A 21482-nucleotide genomic window follows, 5' to 3' on the forward strand; every position below is an offset into this window, starting at 1 on the left:
ACACATTTTTATGTCCTAAGTGAAGCAAAACACTTTGAGAGTTTTTTGGTCAAGACAAGTACATTTTGTGAAAGGTCTGAGATATAGTTGACAAAGTTTATCTAGCTGCAATAGTTATAAAATATCTTGAATTGAACTTGATTCCTAGTATTATATGGACTTAACTATGCATAGTCAATATATTTTTCATTTTATTTATTTTTCATTTTAATCCCATTTATATCCCGCCCTTCTCCGAAGACTCAGGACGGCTTACAATCTAAGCACAAATCAAATGTGCTTAGCAGTAGCCTTCATTCTCTATATATGCCTGCTTATTATTAGGGCTTTCGCCCCCCCCCCCAGCGGCATTATTACAAAGTCAGCTTATTGCCCCCAACAATCTGGGTCCTCATTTTACCTACCTCGGAAGGATGGAAGGCTGAGTCAACCTTGAGCCTGGTGGGATGCGAACCTGCAATAATTGCAAGCAGCTGGTGTTACTTAAGGAGGCATTAGCCCACTGCTCCACCAAGGCTCTTAATATATTCCAGAGAAATATGTCTATATTTAATAACACGGCAAACTCTGGAGTCAAGAGCCTTTGAAACTCAATGAAAGTCAATGATCATCTCCCCATTAATGTCCAAGTTCCAAAAGACACTGGAGGTAAGATGAATCTGAACTCCATCCTTTTCCTTTCCATATATACCTCAAGTGTACAAGAGCTGAGTGCTGTTGTCCTCTGCCAGAATAACCTTGGTCATTGAACTGGACATTATTGAAAACCGATAGTGTATTACAACAGACTAGCAGTGGTTCCTTAAAAATTACTATAAAATAACCCCCATCTACATAAGGGCAGCAACTCCCGGAATGTCCAGTAATAGGATTATACAGAAAAATGAGGTGAAAGGGAAGACGTGATCCTTTAGACAGATGATGCCCATCAGCTTATAACCAGAGAGGAGATACTTCACTACTGCTTTTATTTTCTGTTCTCTCCCTCGATCCCTAATCTACATCTCTCAGTTGTAATTTGGTGCTAAAATAAACAAGGGAAGGGAAGCAGAAAGGCGACAAGCACATTCTACTGTGGTTGGTGTTGGGAGGTGAGAAAGTTGCAGAAATGTTTTGCTCAGTCGGCCAAGGTGCAAACAGGGCACTCCAGAGAAGAAAAGATTAGTTCTGATAGTGGATTGGTTGGAAGATAGAGCTAAAAAAAAACACTGAAGAGCCATTATTTTTTATTGTATAGATGATATATTAAACAATTACGTATTTAACTTTGTGTGTTTCAGGGCTTCTCAGTAGAAGGGCAGGAAAACATCCAAGAGATCTTAAGCAAGCAGCTGACTCTTTGTCAGTTCCTCACAGGACTCTCTGTTATACGGACAGGTGCCGTCCCATTTTGGCTTACCTCTGTATTTTATCCTCCTCTGTGATTTTGGTGGTAGATATTCTCCAGTCTCTTTTGTCTTTCTCTATTTATGAAGCCTTTCCTTTGAAAGTATTTGTGCAAACTTTGGACTGTAAGTGACAAGGTTCTCCAGTTTGGGCTGTTTTTGTTTGTATTTTATTTTTTTTTGTCATTGTGAATTGCTGTTTCTAAAATGTAGATATTCTTGTAGAGGCCTTTATAGTAATAGTGTTAAATTGGATGTATTGTGATGTGTCCATAAGTACTTATGCCATTGCAACCTGGACAACTTGTAGCTTCTGAATGTGTTAAAAGAGTAGCCCCATGTAGAGTGCATTGCAGTAATCCAAATGAGAGCTGAACAAGATATGCCTGAACCAGGGTTGCATGAAACAAAAAAGGACACAATTGGATTTGTGCAATGGCCTTGACTACCACCAGCTCATCAAAATCTTCACAATTTAATTTTTCAAGATGTCTGTGGGTAAGGTTTTATTGCTATGATAAATTATGTAGCAGATGGATATCTAATAAAGCCTGGGACAGAATGAGAAAACATACACTCAGTTCTTTGATGAGCCCAAACTCATTAGGGAGCTACAGCCAGAGCATTCTTGTCTTGATTTCATTTAGGTTTCAGAAAGATAAACTCAATTTCTTGATGGAAAGATGGAATATAAAAATAGTATGTGTTTTTCTCTTTTCATTGTTTTTTTTTCCTCCAGGAGGGCACTTTCTCTGCAAAACCTTTGACTTATTCACACCGTTCAGTGTTGGCCTTGTGTATTTGTTGTATTGCTGTTTTGAACGTCTGTCAATTTTCAAACCTGTGACAAGCCGTCCTGCAAATTCAGAAAGGTGAGATGTGAGAACTGTGAAGGCAATCTTTTTGAATGAGGAAACAGTGATAAAAGATCGGCTGTAGTTGTAATCTTGACACATGTTTTATGACTGGTTTTGGCTGTGAATTTTCCATTCTTGGAATCAGAGAAAGAGAAGGAACTATGCAAGGTAGTTGAGGGGGAGACAAGGGACACTGGGTAAGACTATTTTTTTTATTTGCCACCAAACTTTTTAAAAATGATATATATTAGTAATCATGTAGGAAATGTTTCAATCATCTATGATAGCTTAATATTTGGTGGCATATTAAAGTATGAATGGGACAAAATAACCACAATCTACAATTGATCAGAACCCACTGTTAGTTCATGCAGTTTTTTTCCCCTGTCAGTTGCAGATAGTTTGGAAAAATAGCAAGGTCAGAGAAAGCATTAGATGATTCTGGGTTCATTGTCCTTCAAAAACTCTAGACTACAGGAAATACTGTACGTTTCTAATAGCATGATCTATGTTTCTTCAGAAGCATATATGCATGGGTTTAGCTTATAATCTAGCAAAAAAGTATTAACCATTGTGTAAAAAAAACACCCACAAAAAACAAGGAAAAAAGTCTTTTGTGCCTTTACAGGTATGTAATATGCCGTGGCTTAAAAGCTGGAATTGAAGAAGTGAGAGACTATCTTTTCACAGTGAACATCAAAATCAACCAGCTACGCAACTCTGAACAAGATGTTAATCTTGTTGTTCCTTTGGAAGTCATCAGAGGCGATCATGATTTCTATGACTATATGATCCACTCAAATAAAAGGTGGGTTAATACATTGAGAGAAAAAAAAACTATCTGCAGGAAAAAATAAAGGATTTTGTCTGCACAGTGGCACTCTTTTTGCCATTGATTTTACCAAGTATTTTTGCTGTCTGAAAATTATCAGTTACTTCACTGAATATCTTTTTAAATTTAATAAGTTTACATAACAACATACTTTATAAGATACAAAAAGCAAGTAATAAAATGCAAAGAAAGTTAAAAAAGAAATATGATATGAAGAAGACTCTATGTCTGAATTTTAAAACACAGTGAAAAAAGATAAAACACTTTTTAATTATTCTCCCATCCCCTTCTGTTTGTATCCCTAATCGCTGGCCACAGATTAGATAGTAGAACTTTACACCAAGCATTAGTAGATGTTGTTAGTTTCTATTGGAGCCCTGAAAAACACGTTCCAGGTATCCAGATCTGCCTTGCTTTATAATATATTGTCTATAAGGGAGTCACTCCTGCTTGAATTAGTTAAACTTCTGTTGTGCATATATACTCTCAGTTGCAGCATTTTCTCCAAATTTAGTCTTCCATTCTGATATCATAGGCAAGATATCGCTTTTCCAAGACTCATTTTTTTCTTAAGCTAAAGAAGCCTAAGTCATTGTGTATGTTTGGCAAAAGGCAAGTTGTGAAATAGAATATTATATCCGATTCCTTACTGAGGCTAGGCTAACCCAAGTTTTTGGGAGGCTGATTGTGTCCCGTGTGCACACTTGAAAATGATTGGAAAGAAATGCTTCAAACACCCGTCTGTACTCGTGAGAGTAGACCCTTTGTTTTTCTAGTTTTCTGCGTTAAAGTCACCAAGTCTTCTTTCTTGCTTCTGTGACAGCCCAAAGAAAGGTTCTGCGTTAATAAATAACAGAGAGGTGCTACTATTTTGCTGCCTAAAGCATTGGCTTCAGCTCTTTGGAGGTGCAGGTATCCCTGTTGTGATAAGAACTCCAGTAATCACTAGAAACCTGGCTATTAATTTTCGGTTTTCTTTTATTTCACCCAATGAAAAATTGTCATGGGCAAAAAGTGTAAATGAAATGCTCCTCAATTTCTAACAGTATCAGTGTGGTGTGTTTTGTTATAATGTGGTACAAATGTACAGTAAATGTTTTATTTTTGTTATGCCTCTTATTTTTTTTATCCATATTTTGATTCATAAGACTTTCATTTAACAGGTTCTTCTGAATGCTTTAGAATAGACCTGTTTTCTCTTGCAGACTCTGTGCTGTTCAGATTAAAGCCCTGGCCAAAATTCATGCCTTTGTTCAAGACACGTAAGTAGATTTGATATTTTCAAAGTGTTCTACAAAACTATAGTTAAGGATTTTACTGGAAATTAATGTGTGGATTATTTGAGATGCGTAGTTAGTCACATGAATATAATTTTCATTTGTAGTGGTAAGGTACAAATTTAGCCATAGTATGATTACAGTGGGACTGATTTAAATTAGTAGGATTTTATTGTCTTTCAAGTCACTGGGCCCTACCTAGTGTGTTGTCACTAAATTTGTCCTATTGATTTTCCTTCAGTAGAAGCAGTGTTTTTTATGGCCCAAATCTGTAATATGGTAGGTTGGCTTTTTCTTATTTGAGCTACTATAGATTGAATTTTTTCAAAAGCAAGAATGCCATACTAATAGGGAAACAGGTTTATATGTGAGGCAGCATTGGGTTTCAAAAACTACAGGTAGTCATCAAATTATGACCATAATGGAGTCTGTCCATCATGGTCGTAAGTCATGATGGTGGTAAAAAGTGGCTGTGTTGTCAAGTGTCCGAAGTTCAGTCATGTAGCTGTGGGGAGGTGGTGGTGGTGGTGGTAACTGTTGGAAGTTTGAATCTGAGTCATAAATAGCCCAAGGTAGGTCAGCTGTAACGTCAAATGGTTGCTAAGCAACCAGTTGTAAGTTGAGGACACCTGTGCTGTTTTTTTATGTATTATTTATTACTCATAAGGTCACCCAACTCAAGCAATGTGACTCAGTGACTAGATGAATGGATAGTAATAAGTTATCATTGAGTAGATGGGATAAAAAGAACCTGAACTATCTTTTTTGGTGGAAGATACAGACACTTATATATTCTTTTAGGACTTTGAATGAAGCACGTCAGGCTGATATCCGAAAAGAGTGCCTCCGACTTTGGGGGGTGAGTAAGACAAAGAAGCAAAATATTACACCCACTGTATTTTGTGGTTGTCAACTTTCTTAACCTAAGAACTAGGCTTCTGCATTCCAAATAAGAACATCATATATTTTCTATCAGAACGGATTCTTTTGTCTTTAGAAGGTCAAGAGCTAGGCTCAGGATGACTCTTCGCAACCAGATGACGTCAATTGTTAATAACATTGCAGGTTCAAATTGACCTAGTCTGGCACTATTATTTGTTTAAACTAGTTCTATTGTCAGCTTCATCCAGCTGACGCAATCCTCCTTAATAATAATAATAATAATAATAATATAATTTTATTTATATACCGCCCTTCTCCCGAAGGACTCAGGGCGATGAACAGAGCAGAGATATAAAAAATACAAGAATACAAAAGTTAAAAAATATTAAACATATATGTCTGAAACACTGCTGGAAGTTACTATTTTACAGGCAAAGTCTCATCCTTTTGCGAGTTACTCTTCTTTTACTCCTATCACTCTAGAGAAGACTTGGGAAGTTAAAATTATAGCATTTCATCTCTGAATCGATAATCCTGCTTCTTCTTCAGATGGCAGCTTGCTCTGCTAGTCTCTGTGAGAGTAAGAGAGACCCAGTTCTGTATACAAAAAGCACAGGCTGCAGAGATTGCTATTTCTTGCTCCTGGAGCTCTGGATGGGTGGTCGGCACTCATTGTTGAAGAAGAAAAACTGCTGGCTGGCCCAGCTGACCAAAAAGATGATGGAGAGACATGGAATATATATCCCTTGTTTTTAGGAGAAAGGAAGCGAAAATAAAATTGCCATCTAACTTACCCCACAACTGTAATCACAGCACATATTTTGCCATCCTGAATGATGCAGTTATTATGGCAACAGTTTTGTCACCTGATTTAAAAAAAACCTGTCATTGATCTAGAAAAAATGCAATTATAAGCAAGGAATCACAATACAATGTTTTCTCAACTAATTAACTCAGAGTAAGAAAAAATATCTTGATATTGTTATGATAGCTCCAAATTGAGATTGCTAGCTGAGAATTTGCAAAGATCTCTGAAACATTTTAGGTTTGAAATATTTTCTACGGGGTATTTCCCCCCCCAAATATAATAAATATTCACTGAAATTACAGAGTAAATAATGCAGCAGAATTAAATATAGTTTACTACTAATAGTTGAAGGGAACTAATAGTTTCATTGCAGGATGGTTTCTCTACATGGATCTTGGATTTGGGGGATTTTTATTGCCGCATGTTTTATAGGCTAGCGGTGTATTGCATGAAAGGTATTTTATTGATTTGAAAAGGAACTCTCATTCTCATTCACGTTTAAATGAACTGCCTAATTCTTTTGGATAATTTGCAGGCATGGACAAAGGCCACGCAGGTAGCTTATTATAACAGAAAATTCCCACTGTTCTTTGTGTGGGATTCATGAGGAAGGAGGATTGAGAAGATAAAAATATATGTGGAAAAGGAATTTTTTTGATTCAACAATAGCATCTACAAGGATAAAATTGTCTAATGTTTTTTTTCTTTATAGTAAAATGCTTTGCTTTCCCCCCCCTTACATAATATAAAAGTCATGGAAATGTAGGTAATTTATAATTTTAAACTAACTAACTAATCTTTCTAGATTCCAGACCAAGCTCGAATTGCTCCATCCTCTTCTGATCCCTTGACGAAATTCTACGAACTAACTCAAGTAAGATTTTCTGCCCCACTTTCTGGGTTGAGGTGTTCAGAGGGCATTCATGCCCTGTGTGGTGCCATCGTAGAAAGCAAAGATTAAAAAAAAATAACCTGGCAAGACTTAATGGTCAGCTGTTCTTTGGTTAACAGTAAAGCTGCTGCTTGAAAGGCACTGTGAAAGGCTTTCAGTTAGACACCATGGTCAGGTGCGATTGGTTGGACCTTTTCTAAAACTATAGGAAAGGGGATATATAGAAAGAACAAGCTTAATGGAAGTTATTTGATGCTAAGATAGGCAGGCTGATACACATTTATCGTGCTGATAGGTTCTGAATGTAGCACATTGTGTTATCTCAGTACATAAAGCATAGTGATGTATTTTAATGCCAGTCATAGATTTTGTTCTGTACCAGCCTGCTACCGGCCCTGCAGAAAAGGCAGGGACAACCCCTTTACAAATGGCAAGAGGCTGGAATTAAGCCTGCCAAATTTATTAACATAAAACAGAGCAAAACAAGACACCAACCATGAAACAGGAGCTATGAAACAGGAACTATTCAAGCGGTTGCCTTCAGCAAACCAGCCCTCCCACGCATTCCCCTTTTATATAGTTCAGGGCGTGGCTTCTCTCTGCCTCCTTCCGAGGTGCCCCATTGCCTTCCTCTGTTTACTCCTGATTGACTGCCTCCTGCGTCGGGCGTCCTTGAACAGGGCCAGCTGTGGGTCATCGTCATCCACACTGTCAGGCTCACACAGCTGGGTTTCCGTCGTGACCAGGTGGGAGGGGCCTGGCTGAGGGCTCTCATCAGCAAGCTCTCCAACCCCCTCAGCAAGCTCTCCAACCCCCTCAGCAAGCTCTTAAACACCCCCCTCCTCCTCTGAGTCGTCCGACCCAACTGCTGAACCCACAGGCTGACCCTGAATCACAACAGATTTAGCCTTTTACTTTCCTCCACTTAAGTCGTTTTCAGATGCTCTCATTATGCTTGGCCAGCTTGCTCAGTAGACGTGATTGATGAAAGTTACAGATCAGATCTCTGGAGGTCACCATATTGAAATAAACCGTGGAATTATCTTTCTTTCTGTCTCTTTCAATTTTGCTTTAGGGTACTAACATAGAGATCTTTAGTTATAAACCAACTCCTCTCAACTCAAAAACTTTGGACAAAATTCGACCAGTGCTGGATTACAGATGCATGGTATCGGGAAGTGAGCAGAGGTTCCTTCTGTCATTAGGGGTATGTGATAATTAAATATATTGGTTAATTATCAGTAGGTGAAATAGTATATTTTAAGTAAGATGGAATTTGTAAGATGGAATTTGTTTAGATTTTTTATTTTTTTCTTTCTGGTTGTCCAACGGGTCACCAGGAGTCAACACTGACTCAAAGACAGCCAAAATGAATGAAAAGATAGTTTGACCAGTGGATTCTCCTTGTCATTGTGGAGATAAATGAAAATTTTGTTTCATAAATTGATGAAATACATCTGCTCATTTCATCAACGTTTGGTTGCAATAATTAATATTTCTTATGTGAAATTAAGTCTCACATTTTTGGGAATAGTTAAGAGAGGCTTGTTAAGTAAACTGAAAACTGTTTATCCTCTTTCCTAATAATATCTGTTTCATATCCTTCTTAAAACATCTTCCTAGTTTGGATGCACATTTCTCTCACCTGTTAATACTACAAACTGTTTGAGAGCATGTGGTTTCTTCAGCGCACTGCTTCTGTCTCTAATCTGTCTGCCTCCTTTTTTGCTTATATGCAGAAGTTTCAGATATACACATGGCTTGGTCGCCAATCAGATCGCTGGACCAAACTGGACTTGAAGATAGAACTGCCACGGGATACACTTCTTTCTGTGGAAATTGTTCCTGAGCTGAAAGGAGAGGTTGATGACCTTCAGAAATTTTTCTTTCGAAAATGTTTTTGGCTCCTTTCCTTCCCTGAATAGTGTGATGGATGAAAAGATAGAGGAGAAGAGAGCAAAGGCATAGTCCCTAACCAATATTTCTGCTGGCCCCATTTATAACCACTGTGCAGCTCTCAGTAAAGTGTCCCTCAGGAGATCTAGCCCTTGACGGAAAAAAAGATCTCTTATGTTTGGCTAGGAGTTTCTCAAACTCAGCAGCTTTAAGATGCATAGACTGCAATTCCAGCGTGCTAGCAGGCAACTAAGGGAGCTGAAATCCACATATGTAACAGTTGCTGAGGTTGAGAAACGTTGGCTGAAAGCAGACTAACTGTGGCCACCATAGCAAAAAATACAGTATTTCCACTTTTTTGATGTAGGAAAAACATCAAAAACTTAAGGCCTGTAGTATAATCCCTAAAATAAGCACCGCATAGTTGAAAAGCAGAGGGAGTCTCAGAGAAAAACTCCGTAATGTTTCTTATCCCTGGGCCAAAGAGGTGAGGTGGTTGAAGTGTTGACCCAGTGGCTGGAGGCTGAAAAGATTCAGATTGCATACTTCCAAGACAGAGTGGTTTTGCATTTGCAGGCATGATAATTCTAGAGAAATAACTTCATTGACTCTTAAGCTTTTCTGTAAATCCAAAGCCACACCATAAAATAAAACATCAATAAAAAGGAAAAAAAAAATATAAAAGCCAGTCAGAAGATTAAAATTACTTTCCACCTCAAGGTTTATAGAAGGTAGTGGGGGAGAAATTGATAGGGGCATCTTTTGATTAAAATTTCCGCTATTTAATCTTACTGAAATAAACAATGAGATTGAATGCAAGTAGACCTCACTTAGCAACTGGCTCATACAGCAACTGTTCGCAGTTATGACAGTGATGAGAAATAACTTTATGACCAATCCTTGCATTTATGACTTTTGCAGGTTTGTAAAGAAAAAAAACCCTGAAGTAAGATTAAGCATTGTTACGGTTTCACTTAATGACTGAATTTCTGATCCTAACTTACTGCATTCTATTCTGAGTATCTTCCAGTTGAACTAAAGTCTATCACTCTGCCTGAAAATCTGCATATTGGTCCAAACTGAAAAATATTAAATTTTAGATTAATAAACTGTGGTCACTCATGAGGACTACTGCTATATGCAGACATGCCTTTTTTTCTTTTTCTTTTTCTTTTGCAAAGAGTAGCACTCTGAGATGTTCCTAATTCCCTTTCTTTCTAGGGCAAAGCCCAGCGAAAAATCAATGCCATTCACATCCTGGATGCTTTGGTGCTGAATGGCAGTGATGTTAGAGAACAGCATTTCAATCAGCGGTAAGTAGAGTTAGGGTAGACTGTTGCATAAATATATTTGTGGGATAGTGGGGCTCCTTTTGACTTTTCATCTGCTTTGTTCAAGACAATTCTTCAGATCAGTATTTGTAGCAAACCTTTGTGTTTTCTTTTTGTCCATTTTATCAAAGGAGACATGCCTGTAGGAAAGAAGACTAGGTAACAACTAATCACCTTTCTGCAAAAGAGGCTTGAATTATTAAATCCAATCATTTTTTAATGTTTGTTTTGGGAATATCTGCCCAGCAGACACTGCAGAAAATTCTCATATAAATTCTACTAATAGTTGTTTCCAATACTCTGCCATGTATAAATCTCTCTTTTTGATTGCAGAATTCAGCTGGCAGAAAAGTTTGTGAAAGCTGTCTCTAAACCGAGCCGCCCAGATATGAGCCCCATCAGGTGAACAAGTCCTCTTGGATTTTTCTTGGCTTTGAGGTTACGAGGATGACGTATAATGAGTAGAATTTTGACATACTCTATTACCATTGGACAATGACAAAGGGTACAGATGGGGTTGGCCTTCCGAGAAGGCTTTTCCAGCACTTTGGGAGGATTTTCTCACATTGGAAATAAACATTTTACTCCTGGAAGAAAAAGCATATTTGGTGTAGAGGTTAAAACATCAGGCTAGAAACGGGGTGAGTTTTAGTCCCACCTTAGGCACAAAGTCAACTGTGTGACTTCTGGCCAGTCCCTCTCTCTCAGCCCTAGGAAGCAGGCAGTGGCAAACTACTTCTGAAAAATCTTTGCCAAGGACGCTACAGGGATGCGTCAAGGCACTTGTGCAGTCCACACTGACTCCAAGGCATCTCCCCCAAAAGCAAGCCCGTTTATGATTTTTATTTAGCATATATTGTATAACTCTGGAACAGACTTTCAAAAAGCCAGCTTTAATTTTCTCTACACAAATAATTCTGCATTTTTCTGATTTAGCAGCCATTGGGGGCAAGGTTAAGTTGGTTTCACGCTCAGCAGAATTGTTTGACTTTGCTATCTGGAATTACCAAATGGATGATGGGTGTTGTCGCAGTCCAACCATGTTTTAGATCTATAGATTCAATTCTGTAATGATCTTGAGAGTGAAACAATATTTAAAAACTATATGCAATTACTCTTTGTGGTATACTATATATTGTTTTTTTAGTCTTTTTGAGTCTTTTCTCCTTAATCACAAAGGCCACAGTTTCTCATTTTCTGTGGGGTCATCATATGCTTAAAGGGCAAGGTATTGAAAATACTCAGCAAACGTTCCGTAGCTTCTTCCCAGCTCTTTCTATAAGGAGCTTATAGGAAGTCTAGATACAGTTATTGATTGGAGCCTACATATCCAGCTTACTAATTTTCTTCCACAGAGTGAAGGAAGTGTACAGGCTAGAGGATATGGAAAAGATCTTTCTCAGGTAAGTTCTCAGATTTTTTTTAAAAAAATAGTTTAATTTGCAGATTGAAAACTCAGAATTCTGCTTCTGTTTGGGAAAGCAGTATTATTAAGTTCTAATTGATCAGCCTGTAGAAAAAAGAAAATGTATAGACTGTATATTGGAAGGAAAATCACGTATTCCTTGTTGCCAAATCAATACGGTTAAAAAAAAACCAACCGCAGTTTGATATGACGATATCACTTTTGCCTAAAACAAGAGTGGGATAGATGCTTACCTATTGGAAAAAGGCTGCATACAGTGTAACCTGTATGCAGTCATAGTTAGGGCTAAAAAATGTTTCATCAACATTCCTCATCACTTTACATCTTGTAAGCTATGAATTTCCTTTATGGCAGAGATTCATGGAAGAATTTGACCTTAGTTCCCCTCATAGTTTTTATGCTTATTATGCTTTATAATATTCTGAGTCCCTCAATACCTCATTCAAAGCCTTTGCGGGCATTTCGCCAACCTCCGATGAATGTAATGGCCTCAAGGTTCTACCAACCTCTGGAAATGGATGAGAAACTTATTTCCTCAAACTGCACACTTCAAATTATTTCTATTAGCTCTGCAGTTCTTGAGGCTTCAGAATACCCAGCCAGCAGCCATATTTATCACAGGATTTCATGTTGAAGTTGGAAGGTGTACCATAATGTTATGGGCAGGACTCCAATAGTAATAGTAATAGCATTAGCACTTAGACTTACATACCGCTTCACAGTGCTTTACAGCCCTCTCTAAGCAGTTTACAGAGTCAGCATATTGTCCCCAACAATCTGGGTCTTCATTTTACCGACCTCGGAAGGATGGAAGCCTGCGTCCACCTTGAGCCAATCGAATTGCCAAACTGCTGGCAGCTGGCAGTCAGCAGAAGTAACCTGCAGTACTGCACTCTAACCACTGTGCCACCATGGCTCTTAATTCTTGGAGGAGAGTAGAATTCTACATTTTTAAAAAATGGGTACCAAGCTTCATACAAAAATTGTGATCCAAACATCTTATAATTTCTTCATTTTTACAGCATCTGTCTGAGATAAATCACTATTTCTGATAGAGAGCTACGGTATTGTATTGATTTGGCCAACACTGAATTTGTATTGAACAAGAATTTAAACTAGATCTCTTTGTCCAAGTCCTCTTTACCTGCTAGCAAGTCATATTGACTCTCAGAGCTTCTATGATTGTTTCTCATTCTTTCTTTCTCTCTCTCTCTTCATATGTTTGGTAACTTAGGTTAGAAATGAAGGTTATCAAGAGCTCAGGTGGAATTCCACGGCTATCCTACACCGGTCGTGATGACAGGCATTTTGTACCTTTTGGATTGTACATCGTTCGGACTGTCAGCGGTAAATCAATTTCTAGTCATGCAAAATCTGATATAATAGTTCTCTTTTGTTTTTGATTTAATCTTCTTGGTTTCCTTCAAAGAGCCCTGGACAATGGCACGCAGCAAAACCTGTAACAGAAAGTTTTTCTACAATAAGGCAACACAGAAAGCCACATACGAACTGCCTCCAGAGTCTGTAGCACCATTTCAGTGAGTATTGAATTTGCAAATAGTAGCAATTCATCCAGGAGGGGGAAGCTAGATGCAGCGTCACATTAGAACTTTTTATTTATTTTATTTTCCCTTCTGTTCTGTAATGTGTGTACTAATTTTTAAAAACAATGAAAGCAAATAAAAACCCATTAGACAATTCTGAACCAATATGGCTTTCCAAGGCATTGTATTCCTTGTCGACCAAATTTGTTTGGTCTGATAAATCCTGGCGAGATATTTTAGATTCCGGTACAGATGCCTACTTGGATCCTGCATTCTTGTCAGCTTTCCTCCTTTTATGACAGGAAAAAAAAGGTGAAGCAGAATTCACATGGGGATTGGGTAATTTATTTCTCACAAAAATTGCACATTAAACGTAATTTAGATTTTCATTTAAAGAATGGGAAACCAGAAATTGGTTTCCAAGTGTAGGAATAGTCCAAGAGAAGACAGTTGTATCAGCACTTCTGGCAGTGGTTGGGAATTTTGGATGCTTATATCTTTAGCAAATAAAAATATTTACATTATATAAGCCAAAAGTAGAGACATGCATTAGTAATTCATTATTCCAAGCAGAAAGGTTTGTTTCTGTCCTGGGTCCTGCAACTAACCTGCTGGTCAAAGGGAGTGAGTTGTGAATTTGAAGTCCTCAGACTAAGGGAGAACTAAGAAGGCAGTTCATTATTGTTCATTTCTAATTTCTTAAATGAACTGTAGCAAATTTCTTTGGCTTACAAGTCCAGATCTAGTTTGTTACATATTTTACCATCTATCGCATTTGCTATTTGCATTTGCATCAACTGTTTTAGTTACTTTATATCATTTATAAATAAGCTCCATTTTTATTTTGTTTATAATTTATAATGGGATTACATTATATTTTAATTCATAGCTCTTTCCTTGCTTCTTTCCTAGGCTTGAATTACAATAATTCTTCCTATCAGAGAACCATCTTGGATGTCTGAACTTTTTTTGTAGTTGTAAATGACTTTCTGCATCTGATGACACATTAAAGATATTTTGCAGACAACATTGTGAAGTACAGATTGTTTTACAGCTTGGCCTAAATAAATTCAGTCTATATTTTGGAAATGGATATGGGATGTGTCTTTCCCAGCTTGATTAAGCTTAATTCATCATTTCGTTGGGAGAGACTTTTTTTTAGAAAAATCTCTTCCCCTGATCAGTACTTGAGAGGACACAATTCTATCAAAGATGTGAACATTCCAACAACCAAACTCATCCTTTATGATCTTAAATTTGTGAAGCTTCTGTAGCCCTCAGTCAGCTGTGATCACTTTCCTTCACAACCTTTCTGTTTTATATTTTTGGAAAAACTTGTTTCGATTTACTTGCCTGAGGTTCTTTTGAGAAGACAGTCTTTGATCTTGTGGACTTCCTTTAAATTTCCAACTGCTTTCTGTAAGAAGTGTGCTCAACCATTCACTTTCCTCTGCCAAGCTTTTGTGTCATAAAGGAAGGCTAGAGATGTACAAATTTATTTCTCAGAGATGCTTCTCTCATTCATAGCTTTCTGATGAAACTTTCTCTGTTTCTCTGTATTATCTTTCTTCCATTTCCTTACTCTGTAACTTGGGGCTTCTTCCTGAATCTCTCATGTGAATTTCTGTAAGAATGTAAGAACTTTTTTTCTCCATTTTCTCAAAATAGTTCAAACAATTTTACTAGCGCCTAATTTGCAATTTTTCTCATCTCTTTCCAACCAGTCTTTGCCATTCTGCCCACTTTGTATGCCATGCCAGGGACAAGAAATCTTTTAGTTGATATTTACACTTTTGACATCTTGAGAACATGACAACAACAACAATAATAAAATAACAACAACAGCAACAACAATAACAATAATGTTGGGACCTTGGAGGTCCTCTAGTCCAACCCCACCCTGCTCAGGCAGGAAATCCTATATCATTTCAGACAAATTGTTGTCCAGTCTCTTCTTAAAAACGTCCAGTGTTGGAGCATTTACAGCTTCTGCAGGCAGGTTGTTCCACTGATTAATTGTTCTAACTGTCAGGAAATTTCTTCTTAGTTCTAGGTTGCTTCTCTCCTTGATTAGTTTCCATCCGTTGCTTCTTGTCCTGCCCTCAGGTGCTTTGGAGAATAGCTTGGCTCCCTTTTCTTTGTGGCAGCCCCTGAGATATTGGAACACTGCTATCATGTCCCCCCTCACCCTTCTCTTCATTAAACTAGACATACCCAATTCCAGCAACCGTTCCCTATATGTTTTAGCCTCCAGTCCCCTAATCATCTTTGTTGCTCTTCTCTGTACTCTTTCTAGAGACTCAACATCATGGTGACCAAAACTGGATGCAGTATTCCAAGTGTAGCCTTACCAAGGCGTTATAAAGTGGTATTAACACTTCACATGATCTTGATTCTATCCCTCTGTTAATGCAGCCTAGCACTGTGTTGGCTGTTTTGGCAGCTGCAGTACACTGCTGGCTCATATTGTAAAGTGGCATTGTAAAGTGGTATTAACACTTCATGTGGTGAGGGCGCGCTTCTAAAATTGCTATTATTTGGAGTGGGAGTGGAGATAGTTTGCCATCATGATTATGGATAGTCATAAAACTTTCACTTATGTACCATCTTGTTTCCTGCTATCACTTCTAGGTTTTCATCATGCTTTTTGTTATGTAGAAAGTGTGCAGATGGGTGTGCTTTCAAACAGAACAGTGAGATGCAGCTGCCCCCCCTTTTATTTACAGATTCAGATGCACTTTTTCCAAGAAACATGATCCTAAATATTAATGTTTATCTTTGCAGTATTGCAGCATCCCATTTTTTAAATTAAAAGAATATTGGGAAAAAACATTTAAAGGGGTAACTGGATGGATGGAAGGGTAGCATAGTAAATATTTCATTCTTACTTTAGTTTCTCTTTTTAATGAAGGTGCATGTAGTTCTCACATCCAAGACTGCCAAGATTTGTGAAATCCCTGATTTGTTTATAGCTTTCCTCCTCTTTTAGTGATGAATTTTGACAAGATATTGTGAATCCTTTGAGCCTCTTTTCTTTGCTAAGTACAGTAAATAATGTTTTGTACAAACTTTCCTCTTTATTTTATCATCACACTGAATACTTTTTCTGATAGTACTTTGTTAATAAAAGGAAGCTTTTTGAATTATTCTGAGTTTGATTTTAGTAATGGATGCATTTCATTATCATGTGAGCTTTAGTGTGTTTATAATTAGACACTGATATATGTTCTTGACACAATGTTTTGAATCCAATAATCAATCTCTTTAAAATACTGTAAATAAATAGACTGTGAATATTAAATACTAGTAATTGTTGGGCCTGGCTGTAATTTCTTGCTATGAGGTGCTTGGTTTTTATCAATTTGACAGTAGTCTCAAGTCAAGAGAATCTGAGGTCTGGAGCACTTATTCAGTAAGATGGTTTAAAATACGGGACAGGTGTGCATGCATGAGCACACACATGTTTAAGTATGTATCAAACTTCTGCATTTACACATTGCTATAGTTCCGACGCAGTGGCTCAGTGGGTTAGGATGCTGAGCTTGTCGATCAGAAGGTCGGCAGTTTGGCAGGTCGAATCCCGAGTGCCGCGTAGCAGAGTGAGCGCCTGTTACTCGTCCCAGCTTCTGCCAACCTAGCAGTTCGAAAGCACGTCAAAATGCAAGTAGAAAAATAGGGACCACTCCGGTGGGAAGGTAACAGCGTTCCGTGCGCCTTTGGCGTCTAGTCATGCTGGCCACATGACCACGGAGACGTCCTCGGACAAGCGCTGGCTCTTCGGCTTTGAAACAGAGATGAGCACCGGCCCCTAGAGTCGGAAACGACTAGCACGCATGTGCGGGGGAACCTTTACCTTTTTTTTATAGTTCTGACTGCATTTATTTTGTCAGATCTTTCTGTGTGAACCATTTTTATATATTCTTGTGAGTTTGCTTCATTTCCTTTGCCAGCTCCTTTAACATTCTCGATTTCTATGTTTGGGCTATCATCCCATCCATCTATGTTCTGACTTGATATAAAAATAAAACAGTTTCTGGTATTTTATCTTCTATGTCTAGTTAGGGTGCCTTTGTAGTAGCAGTCCTTCTGATTGCAGAATATTTGATCTAGGTGAAGTTAGACATTTAATTAAGGTGCTTGACAGAGCAAAGACAAAAATTTATCCACATTTGATTAGATACTGACTGCTCTAAGTTGGCAAATCCAGCTTAAAATAGACATTTCCACTTTGCAGTTGAGGGCAGATTTCCCCTCCCTCCCCTGCTAACTGGACTTTCATGGGGAAATGTAAAGATAATGCCACAAAATATATTATTGACTCAAGTCAATCTAATTGTGTGAAGCACTAGAAAGTAAGACTGTGGACCGCCTGAACATTTCCTTTGGAGATGCTGGAAAGGCCCTGGCAGAGGGAGAAATAAATTTGAATTGGCTAGTGTAAAAATAGAGTGCTGTTTGCAGAAGGAGCGTTTCATCTTCTGAGAAATTGGCAGGCATTCTTTTGGATCAGAACATCAGGTTTCAGATGAGCATTTTTATATTTCAGGCTAATCATACTTAGCGTTACCATTTGCTTATCCTGTTTACGGTAACAATAGTTCTGTAAGTGAGCCAACTCTCATAATAGTCCTTAAGTAATTGTGCTTATATTTTCCTCAAAGAGTTTGTCCGTAGGCCCTGCAAGAGTGGGCCCCTCTGATTTAACTTGATAGTCCATGATGCATTTGCCCTGGTACTTTTGAGAAATTAGAAATGTTCGTGATTGGGGGGGGGGGTGTCTTTATACTTGCAATCAATGCCAGTGGTATTTTAGCTGTTAGATTAGGACCAGGGAGACCCATAGTAAATGAAGCTTCCAGGGGTGACTTCATGCCATTCATTATCTTTCAGCCCAATCTGTTCTTTATAGTCGTTGTTGGGATAAATTGGATGATGGTCCTGTTGGAAAGGATGGATATTAATCTACCAATGAAATAAAAGCATTGTCATTCCATTGGTTGGGCCAAATATTTTTACTGTTTTGTGTCTTTTTTTTGCATGCAGCATCTGTTACTTCGGTCGCCTCTTCTGGGAATGGGATGATGGTGTCAAAATGCACGACTCTCCGAACAAAGAAGATTCAGAGAAACTATCAAAAGAAACTGTTCTGTCCTTCATCAGACAACATTTTACCCAGTGATTACTCTCTCATCGTATCGCAGGGTGTGGGGAATGACCCAGGCGTGGAATATTCAGCAGGGAGCCATGGAGAAAAACAGTTTTCAAAATGGTTCGATTGGATGATAAGGACTCAGTCCAAGAGAAATAGGAGAAAGCTTTGGATTGGAAACAGTGCAGTATATAAGTACCTGCTTCCTGGCCACATAAAGACTGGAGCAGTGCACGTTCTTCTGAATGGATCATCACTGGATCTTCTAGGGCTTCCCCCCTCACCCGGACCTCTGAGCTCTACTAGTAGGCAACAAAAGAAGAGGATGCACTGAACAGGTGGCATTTTGTAAAATGGGAGGCCAGACAGCTTTTGACAGAACTACTTAAAGGAGGACAGAAAAATGAATATACTTTTAGTAATCCTTCTTGTTCCTTTCTCTGTGAATTCACTGGGAAGCGTATTTGGTTTTTTGTAATTTGGCTTGTGGGTGCAGCCTAGATATTTTGAGAGGTCAGGTCTTAGCAGGAAGGAACCAGACAGGTAGTTTTTGAATTAATAACTTAGGTACGCTTGCTGTCTACATAACATGTGACTCTCATCAACGTTGGAGTTTTATGCTTCTATGCAAGTAAATATATTATGCTTTTTTCACTCTCCACCTTCAAATATGCCAGTCCCAAGTATTTTTTCCTCTGAATTCTATACCCAATACTTTCCCTTCAGAAAGTAAAGATTTTCAATTTAGAGAATTGGCTTTAGAGGAACTATATAGATTAGATGTAAAAAGCTGCATACTTCTAAAGAGATCATCTTTTGGCCTGCAGAAATTTAAAACTGAATCTTTGCACACATTGGTAGGAAGATATTGACTTTGTAATTGAGTGAGTGGTGCCTGGGCTGTGTCTTAAATAAATGTGACTGTCCTGTAAGTGAAGGCATCAGCCAGGTCTCAGCTCCTAAAGAAAATGGTCAAAACCAGATTTGACGTAGGAAAGTAGAAGTTTCTGTATAGATTTTATCTCCATTGAAGTTGACTAGCGCAGGAGAAATTTTAAATTCTACATGCTGTAGAAATGGGAAAAATATTTGAATTCAAGAAGCTTTGAGATTAAAAGAATTGTTCTTAGTTTAGAATGATTGTTCTAACCTTACTGGAACTGTTCAAGTTTCAAAACAATTTTGCCTCAAGTTTTATGCTTATAATGGGATATTTCAAACTCAGAACACTTTTAGAATGGTTGAAATCACTGTTTTGAACTCAAAATATTTTGAATTCAGAATGCTTGCCCACTGCCAGTAAATCTTAATCTTAGCTAAAATAAATAATTCTAGTTTTCACAGTCACTTCAAGAATAGTATAGGTTATTACTGCATTTTAACAATATCAGTTATGTAGTTCAATTGCCACCATCTCATGCCATCTTGTTTCTAGATTCCTCTATTGAAAAAAAATATTATCAGGAAGAATGGAAGTTTAAAGCTCCCCATTTCTCTCAAAGGCTGAAGTATACAAAAGCACTTAATATTGGAAAATCGGGTTTTAGATTTGCTAAATCTCTTTTGAGAGTTCCAAAACAAAAGATTTAGTTTTAGGATTCTTTTGGCAAGAATGGGCCATGTTTCAAAACAAATTGCCTTCCCATACAATATGATTGTTGGCCTGAGCAGATTAAAAGATAAAACAGCAAACTGAGTGTTTATTTGCAATAGGAAATGATGATGATTAAATTTCTGACATCTGCAGTTCATAGCGTTGGTTTTAAAATAATTTGATGAGGCTTTGTCATTTTTTTCCTATCATGATGCAAGCAATTGGTTAAAGAGTCATTTTGCTTTACATACAAAAGGTGTTATCAATTTTTCAGGTTATATTTCTAGTTAAGAAGCTCATCGCAGGTTAGAATATTTCAGAAGGAAGATTTCATTGCAAGACTGATTTTAGTCTGTTATTAAAGAGCGATTGGCAGATAAGGTTGTATATGGAGTCTCAGTGGTACACAAATTATCTGCTTTTACTTTATTCACTTTAGCTGTAACTAAAGGCCTTGGTTTGTGGCCTTCTAGGGAAACTATTTAAGGGATTTAAAAATCTTAAAAGTGTGTGTGCCTAGAAACCTTAAAGAAAAATTTATAGCAGTCCTGAAAAATGACTTCATGTTGATTCAGAGCCCAAATGTCCAGAGTACAAAGAGAAAGTTAGATTTGATCAGTGGATGGTTCAACTGGTTTTTGTTCTCCTACTGGTATGTGAAGGGTTGAGGTGAGGGGAAGGAGATAAAAATGTTTTGCTGAAAGAAATGTTTAGTGTTCTTTGAACCCATGTACCAGTTGTGATAATTTCTTGTCTGTTTTTGTCTGCATTGCCAATACAATCCTTATAATTTAGAAATGTGTTTTCTTTTTGGCTTAAATATTCCAGCTCTTTGTGATAAATCCCTGGCTCAGGAAGAACACGTTTTGGCACCATCTGACTCTGGAGCTCCCCGCATGACTTTAGGTCTGCCATTGTTTCAGCCCAACCTGCTTCATAGGGTGGAACTGGGGATAACATTAGGAAGAAACAGAAAAACTGTTTTAAAAGCTTAAATTTGGGGTAAAAAATATGTGTTTCCCTTATAGAGCCAAAACCCCATCAGAAAACAGGCAGCTTCTGCGTAACCAATCTGTAGGAGTCAAATTTTAGGAAATGCAGTTGAAAGAACACTGCACAGAAAATGGGCTCTTCTGGATAAAACTTAAATATGCCCTTTTTATTTGCAATATATAAATACATCAACATGTTTTTTCCTATCTAGCTTTATAATTTGTTAAGTGATTGCAGAAAAGGGTCAGATGATCAGTGAAATTAGAACAATTATTTTTGTGGCCCTTGTGAGTATACAGTTGGGGTATATATAGATTTGAAATAAATGCCCACTCAACTATGTCCAAAGCAGCTCTACTCAAAACCTTGAAGTACCATGTCCTTTGGAAGCCTCACATGGCTCCTTCAAAGTTATCTGAAAGTCTGCTTATGCATACCACTTGGGCATGCATGAATAGACTATCAGTAACTGAAGAGTAGGGCACATTTAGCACTTGAAATGGGTGCTTTGCTAGTTTTAACAGACTTTCGGAAATAGTTCTTTCGCTTTGTATAACTGATATTTGGGCAAAATAAGGTTTTATCTTCAAAATGCTTGACTACATTGCTGGGGAGG

At 37.8% G+C, this 21482-nt stretch overlaps 1 protein-coding gene across 1 annotated transcript in view; it reads left to right on the top strand.

The window, feature by feature from the left end:
- CMTR1 (cap methyltransferase 1) overlaps positions 1 to 21482 on the top strand; it is a 53976-nt gene that overhangs the window by 27341 nt on the left and 5153 nt on the right. Inside the window, exons 11-24 of the mRNA XM_083349337.1 lie at positions 1281 to 1377; positions 2125 to 2257; positions 2871 to 3050; positions 4280 to 4336; positions 5153 to 5210; positions 6847 to 6915; positions 8009 to 8140; positions 8673 to 8795; positions 10051 to 10142; positions 10494 to 10562; positions 11516 to 11563; positions 12821 to 12933; positions 13016 to 13124; positions 18174 to 20779. Of these exons, the coding sequence (XP_083205463.1) occupies positions 1281 to 1377; positions 2125 to 2257; positions 2871 to 3050; positions 4280 to 4336; positions 5153 to 5210; positions 6847 to 6915; positions 8009 to 8140; positions 8673 to 8795; positions 10051 to 10142; positions 10494 to 10562; positions 11516 to 11563; positions 12821 to 12933; positions 13016 to 13124; positions 18174 to 18309 (1416 nt within the window). The 3' untranslated portion in view covers positions 18310 to 20779. The remainder of the gene's footprint in view (positions 1 to 1280; positions 1378 to 2124; positions 2258 to 2870; positions 3051 to 4279; positions 4337 to 5152; positions 5211 to 6846; positions 6916 to 8008; positions 8141 to 8672; positions 8796 to 10050; positions 10143 to 10493; positions 10563 to 11515; positions 11564 to 12820; positions 12934 to 13015; positions 13125 to 18173; positions 20780 to 21482) is intronic.

This window comes from Vipera ursinii, assembly GCF_947247035.1.
Source record: "Vipera ursinii genome assembly, chromosome: 1".
Taxonomy (NCBI): domain Eukaryota; kingdom Metazoa; phylum Chordata; class Lepidosauria; order Squamata; family Viperidae; genus Vipera; species Vipera ursinii.